At 35.1% G+C, this 7,959-nt stretch overlaps 1 protein-coding gene across 1 annotated transcript; it reads left to right on the top strand.

The window, feature by feature from the left end:
- The first annotated feature begins 272 nt into the window (after nt 1-272).
- HYPK (huntingtin interacting protein K) lies at nt 273-5,297 on the top strand. The gene is made up of 4 exons (XM_053716014.1): nt 273-472; nt 1,879-1,934; nt 2,476-2,527; nt 4,973-5,297. Exons 1-4 carry the CDS (start codon nt 311-313, stop codon nt 5,066-5,068), a joined length of 366 nt encoding a protein of 121 aa, XP_053571989.1. The 5' UTR covers nt 273-310; the 3' UTR covers nt 5,069-5,297.
- Nucleotides 5,298-7,959: the final 2,662 nt, after the last annotated feature.

The following is a 7,959-nucleotide window of genomic DNA, read 5'->3' as shown; positions in this document are numbered from 1 at the left end:
TTCAAATGGTAGAAACGCTCTTTTTTTAAAAGCAAAATAACGCAGTTTAATAATTTAGGCTATAGCTTTAAAACATTTGCTATATTAATAGCGAGACTACTAAATTTCTTTGCGTATGAATCATGATCCCCTATTTCAACGGATATCAAAACTGTTGTTTTTTTTGTATTATTATTCCAATAACAAATAACGCAGTCGATTTTTGCAAACTTTACTTCCAACAAAACGTTGATGTGACGCAAATGCTGTGCGCAGTGCCGGAAGTGGCGAGATTGAGCCTCTTCTTTGTCTTCCGGTCCAGGTGGGAAACATGGCGGCTGAGGGAGATGTGGAGTTGGAGCTTGAAACTGAGGAAAATTGCAGTGAGCGACCTGCAGACAAACCGCGTAAACATGACAGTGGAGCTGCTGACTTGGAAAGGGTCACTGATTATGCCGAAGAAAAAGAGATTCAGAGCTCCAACCTGGAGACGGTGAGAGTAGTGTGGAGCTTGAATGGTGGAGGTGGCTGTATAGTGTAGAAATCTGGGGAGCTCGTGTTTTTGTGGAGATGATTTCACTACAGAGCCGTTGTAGTTAGACTGAAGTTATTAAAAGGTTGCCCTGTTAATACATACTGACAGAGCCTAGAAATTGGTTGGGGTCTGAAAGTGCAAAATTAGTATTTTATTTAAGACATGGATGTATGACAGATTAGGAGATAATATAAATGTGCTTGTCTGTTTTGCGGTGCAAAGGAACTCTTTGTTATTCCCTTTGCTTGCAGGGGATACGTTGAAGCAGGTCCTTTTGCTTATATCTCCCCCACCACAGACTGAAGAATTCCTCAGAGGTTTAATGGCCATAATAACATGCCCTTAGCTATAAGCATTATATTATTTCTGCTTTACAGCCTGTTAATTTTGAGATTCTGCAGGATTTCTTTAAAATGTGTAATAACAAATGTCATAGATACCACAGACACAAATCTAGCTGTACAAATGGAAGTGTATAGCACACAATTGTATAAGTACGTATGTATAAAAATTTTTTTATATATATATATATATATGTACGTACGTACGTACGCTCAGTATGACTGATTATTATAATAGCTAATTTGCCCCAGCAGAGGAGATAAAAGGGTGTGTCCTTGGCTATAAAAAAAAAAAATTGTATCAAGATCGGTTCAATGCTTTTAAAACCATTTTTTTTTTTTTACTTTTTCCTATTTATTGTTCAGTTGCTGATGTTTTATGTCCTATAAAGGACTCAAGCTACTCGTCAAGGTTAGACTTAAAGGGACAGTCTACACCAGAATTTTTATTGTTTTAAAAGATAATTACCCATTTCCCAGTTTTGCATAACTAACACAGTTATAATAATATACTTTTAACCTCTGTGATTATCTTGTATCTAAGCCTCTGCAAACTGCCCCTTTTTTCAGTTCTTTTGACAGACTTGCAGTCTTGCCAATCAGTGCCTGCTCCCAGATAACTTCTCGTGCACGAGCACAGTGTTATCTATATGAAATACGTGAACTAACACCCTCTAGTGGTGAAAAAACTGTTAAAATGCAATCTGAAAGAGGTGGGCTTCAATGTCTAAGAAATTAGCATATGAACCTCCTAGGTTAAGCTTTCAACTAAGAATACCAAGAGAACAAAGTATAATTGGTGATAAAAGTAAATTGGAAAATTGTTTTAAAATTACATGCTCTATCTGAATCATGAAAGTTTATTTTGGCCTAGACTGTCCCTTTAAGTGTTTGTAAAAGTGAAGTGGTGGGAATGGCTTCTTCACCCAGCTTTGTTTTGAAACATAGTATTTCTCACTAGGATCTAACTTATTTCATTGTTACATTTTAGAATACATTACTTTTGTTTTCTATTTTTTTTAGGCCATGTCTGTGATTGGTGACAGGAGATCAAGAGAGCAGAAAGCAAAACAAGAAAGGTGAGATGCACCTGTGAAAAAGTTCTGATTTAACTTTATAGCATTACTTCATATTCCATAGTTCAAAATTATTTTTCCAATTTACCAGAAATGACTTACATTTATTATTTCTGTTTGAATCTATAAGGAACATTTAAACTGTACAGATTATTTCTACCTAGAGAGCGTGTCAGATTGCTTAAAGCAGAAAACAAACCAGAGCACATGCTCTGGGTATAGTTGCAGATTGACATGCAGATAGCTGTTTGTGAGTGGCACCATGCACTTGTTTTATGCCACAAAAACTGTGTATATAGCCACTGTAACTACTTGTCAGTAATTCATTTACATCAGCTCCTACTATATTTCAGTCATGCATCTTGTATAATTTTGTCCTGTGTTTCAGGGCTGTTGGTTTTGATATAGCACACAATACTCCAGTTACAGGATAATGTTCTGGTCCACTTATCTATTTATAATGTAACATGTTCTGTAATTAAATCAAATTATTTTTTTTCCCACTAATATATATATATTTTAAAGTACTTGTATTGTTTTTCAGAGAAAAAGAGCTGGCCAAAGTTACAATTAAGAAAGAAGATGTGGAACTAATTGTAAGTGTTCATATAGTCATTTGGCTAAAGCTACCCTTCCAGCTACCCTTCCAGCTAAGTAAGAATGAATCATGGAGTAGATTTTAATTTTGACATAATACAATTTATTATGTGAAAAGTAAAATCTACTCCATGATTCATTCTTACTTAGCTGGAAGGGTAGCTTATAATACACATGCATGCAATTCTTCATAAATGACATGTCATATTCAGTCAGATTTTGCAGGGATACCAATAGTATTGTAGCCAAACCAACAAATGAGCATGACATTTAAAAAAAAAAATAGCACTAAAGGACAAGCGCTTGTCTGTAACAGACTGAAGATCACTTCCAAGAAAAATTACAGTTTAAGGAGAAAATATTCTTATAGATATTTGGGAACTACCTTGAGTAAAAAGACATTTCTATTTTCTTGCTATATAATAAAACATCAGCCAAGTCTATACATTTAAAAAAATGCAGTTTTCAATATCCAATCTCTACCCAGCACTTGCCTTTATTTAAAGGGCCACTGTAAGTAAATATTTTCTATGCCTGTTACTAACTAACTACCCCAAATACACTTTTTATCAATAGCATTTCATTAACATATCTCTACCGTATATCAGAAATCTTGGGCAGGATAACGTGACATCATCGGCGAATAAAAGATATAACTTTTAGAACGTTATGAAACTTTGTTTTGGAGAAAATATAGGTCAGTAGGTTTTAATTAATGTTTATTAACTTTAAAGGGACAGTAAACCTAAAAAATGTTATATAATTCTGCACATAGTGCAGAATTATATAACATTATTTTAGTGCTATAGTTATAAAAGCCTTTTTTCCCTTTTAATATTTAAAAAAATATGCCGCTTTTACAGACCCGCTCTCTGCTGAGCGGGTCTGTTTTTTTCTAGTCAGCGCATCGGGCCAGCTGTATAGTCACAGCCCGGCCCGACCGCGCCATAAGACTAAGTGCAGCTCGCTCCTGCTCTGTCTGACAGCAGGAGCGAGCTTCACTTAATGCTATGACGTGGTCTGGCCGGGCTGTGACTATACAGCTGGCCCGATGCACTAACTAAAAAAAAACAGACCCGCTCAGCAGAGAGCGGGTCTGTAAAAGCGGCATATTTTTTAAATATTAAAAGGGAAAAAGGCTTTTATAACTATAGCAATAAAATAATGTTATATAATTCTGCACTATGTGCAGAATTATATAACATTATTTTTTAGGTTTACTGACACTTTTTAATATGTTAGTTGTTTAGCTTAAAAATTATAACAGAAAGTAATCCTTTAAAGGAGCCAATTTGTGTCTGCAGATTAAAAGGCTAGTCATCTTCTTAGAACTCAAACATTTAGGATTTGATACCTGAAAAACAATACTGTCTAAACTGTTTTCAAACTTCCCACTGAACACAGTACCCAGACAACATTTAAGGACTTTCTGCTTAAAGGGACATGAAACTCAATGTTTCTTTCATGATTTAGAAAGAGCATGCAATTTTAAACCACTTTCTAATTTATTTCATTTTTTAGATATCCTTTGCTGAAAAGCATATCTAGATAGGCTTTGTGGCTGCTGATCGGTGGCTGTACATAGATGCCTCACATGATTGGCTCCCCCATGTGCATTGCTATTTCTTTAACAAAGGATATCTAAAGAATGAAGCAAATTAGATAATAAAAGTAAATTGGAATGTCGTTTAAAATTGTGTTCTCTATCTGAATCATGAAATATTTTTTTTGGGTTTAGTGTCCCTTTTAAAGGGACATGAAACCCAATGATTGGGATACAGCATACAATTTTCACACCTAGGAATGCTCAGAAACAGCAATGTACTATGGAGAACTAGCTGCTGATTGGTGGCTGCACATATGTTTCAGCTAGCTCCGAGTAGTATATTCTTCAACAAAGAGAATGAGGCAAATTTGATTAAAAAAATAGAATGTATTTTAAAATTGTATGCTCTGTCTGAATCTTGAAATGAAAAATGTGGTTTTCATGTTCCATTAATTGCAGATAACCAGCCTGTTTTGTCCAGGGATAAAGCAAACATTTCTTTAATCCTATATTAATTAAAAAATAATAAAATCTAACCCACTATTATGTCTCTACTATATTTTATGTATGACATAAGCCATATTGGTAAGGGGGGGGGGGCGGCGGCAAAAATAAATTTTAGCTTACAATAAATAGAAGTAAAGTGATAGAATAAACTCTATCTCTATAATGTAGCTAATACGAAGTATAGTCATGTTTAATATGCTTTAAAGCAAAGCCAACTTTTTGGCTTTTAATTTCAGGAAGAACAAAGGTATTTCATAAAAGCATCAGTTTGTAAAAATGAAAGATTACAGCTGCTATTTTGGAACCATATATCCATTTAAAATTAATATAACAGTTCGCTGTCATAAGTGTAAGACCGATAAGGTATTGAAGCTTGTTTTGTCTTTTTCAGATGCATGAAATGGAGATTCCACGAACAGCAGCAGAAAGAAGCTTGCGAGAACACATGGGAAATGTAGTGGAGGCTCTCATCGCTCTCACCAACTGAGACATTGATCCTTAAATTAAAATAGTCTTTCCATGATTTACACAAGCAGTTATCTTATAAACATAGAGCTGGATGTACTGTTATGGAGAGTCTTAGAAAATGCTGATTAAGCATTTGTTGTTTTTCATTGTTAAAAAAAAAAAGGGGGACAAATTACAGGGATATGGTGGGTTGTACTCTTTACCAAATGTTCTAATTTATTTAGAATAAAACGTCTTTCTAAAAACTATGAGTTTGACTCTGTAGATATCGCTTAATAAAGTATTTTTGGAATACTGCCTACAAAACACTAGAATTGAGTTATATAGCTATCCACTTGTACCTTTGTCTTTATTTATATTAACAGAGTTGAAAAAATGTGTATGACAAAAGGGAGCTAGCCACGCATTTTATATAACCCATGCATGGTAGGAAAAATGTGTCATCCTAAAACTTTATGTACAAATATATTCATTAACCCTTTCATGTCAGGGCTAAAGTGCCTACATCGGAACAACTGTTCCGATGTAGACAAATTGAAACCACGCAATCGTGAGATTTCAATTATTGGATCGCGGAATATAACGGCTTTAAAAGGTTAAAATCCAATGGCTGCTGCTGTCATCTGGTTGTTTAAAAGGGGTTTCTATACACATTTTAATGTGTAGAATCACTGCAGAGTTTATTTATCCTACCCTCAAATCTCGAACCTCTTTGTATCAGGTTTTATTTTACTCTATTGGTTTCTGCTTAAAGGGACATTCCAGTCAAAATTTAAAAGCACATAGATGAATTACATTTTTGAATAGAAACATATTTGCAATATAGATGTATTAACAAAAATTATTCTAGAAAAGTTTATCACTGTTTTAGTGTTAGCATTTTTCTCTGCAAGTGCATGTGAGGCATAACTAGATATTCTCAGTGCACCAGCATTTTAAATAATGCAGCTGCTCAGATAATCAGTGGGGCTTGTATTATGTCAGCAATTAACAAACTGAGTCATAACCAGATGGTAAAAGCACCTTAGGCTCTCTGAGCAAGTGCTGTGTGTTAAATGCTGGTGCACGGTGCATACTTAAATACACTATTGAAACCGCTATAGCTTTTATTAGAAGCATTTTTGCTAATACATGTATATTACATAAATGCTACTATTCAAAACTGAAATACATCCATGTGGATTCCAATATTGGCTGGAATGTCCCTTTAATATCAGCTCTTTTCCTAATAGCTATAAAGAGTTGAGCATCCTTAAAAATATGAATCTAAACAAAATCTGTATGAGAAATATGCTCTTTAAAGGGACACTGAACCCACATTTTTTTTCTTTCATGATTCAGATAGAGCATGCAACTTTCTAATTTACTCCTGTTATCAATTTTTCTTCATTCTCTTGCTTTCTTTATTTGAAAAGCAAGAATGTAAGTTTAGAAGGAGGCCCATTTTTGGTTCACAACCTGGGTTGTCCTTGCTGATTGGACAGCACCAATAAACAAGTGCTGTCCGGGTCTGAACCAAAAATTGTCTGGCTCCTTAGCATAGATGCCTTTTTTCAAATAAAGATAGCAAGAGAACGAATAAAAATTGATAGGAGTAAATTAGAAAGTTGCATGCTCTATCTGAATCGTGAAAGAAAATATTTTGGTTTAGTGTCCCTTTAACCCCTTTGCGAACAGGAATTTCGGAGAACTTGCCCAAAATACTAGAGTTTTTAGCATTTTTGTCTATCACTCCATTTAGAGAGACTTTCTTTTTTTATTATTATTATTTACTGGTCAAAACTATATATTTTTTAAGTAGACAACCCAAGGTATTGATCTAGACCAAATGCGATCATAAAAAAATAATAATTAACTGAGGCCAGGCTCGGCAAGCGCTCCAAGTGAACTGGGACTTGCTTGGAGCGTTTTCTGATACTTGCCAGTGAGACGCTGGGCGTTCTCTGAGTGCTCTGATGACATAAGTCCTAGTGCGCTTGAAAAGCTTGGACTTTTCAGAGCAAGCTCAGACACTTAACATGGCAGCCTGCACACACGTGTTGCTCGTGGAGGCTGCCATGTTTATATATATATATATATATATATATAAAAAAAAAAAAAGCATATCACGCTATCACCTGTAGCTTAGCCTGCCCCATTCATTTACATTAAATAACTTATGCTGCACTTGTCCTGCCGATATCTTTATTAGCCACATATATCCTCCCCTCTTTCAAAGATACAAAATGATTAAACTTAAAGATTCAGCTGTTTACCAGACCCCAAACTTGTCTAGGTCTGAGAGAGCCGCCCTTAAAGGGACAGTTCACCCAAAAACTTTCTCCCTTTAAATTATTCCCAATGATCCTTTTTACCTGCTAGAGTGTATTAAATTGGTTGCAAGTGGCTCCTTTACTCCTATTTCAGCATTTGAAATAGCTGATTTAGCTTGTGGTTTCCCAACCCATACTGAAAGTTTTGATACTGGCGTATAGGCTATTGACAAGCCTAAGTAAACACAGCCAGCAGAAGAGATTACACCCTCAGTGGGGGGCATGAAAGTTAAGTAATAAAATGATAATTTTCCATTGTTCTCTCTATGTATTGAGCTTTGGTGTTCCAGACAAATATAAGATAAGGAAGCAAGTCTGTGCACATAAAAGTGATAACATGAGATCTGATATTACCTGAAGCTCAACCCATTGTAATAGGCTGGGGTTTCAAAGCACAAAACCAGCTACTTCAGATACACAAATAAACCCGAAAATGCAATTTCTCAAATATTTTATACTCTGCAGTTGGTATAACAAGTCATTTAAAATACATTTATGGAAAAACAATTTTACAGTGTACTGTCCCTTTAAGGAGCTCCAAGGGAACAAAGAAATTGTTATACGTACAGCCGATAAGGGGGGCTCTGTCATGGTTTTA

Source organism: Bombina bombina, chromosome 6 (assembly GCF_027579735.1).
Source record: "Bombina bombina isolate aBomBom1 chromosome 6, aBomBom1.pri, whole genome shotgun sequence".
Classification (NCBI taxonomy): domain Eukaryota; kingdom Metazoa; phylum Chordata; class Amphibia; order Anura; family Bombinatoridae; genus Bombina; species Bombina bombina.
Note: the sequence above shows the minus strand (reverse complement) of the source record. Positions and strands in the feature narration are given on the sequence as shown.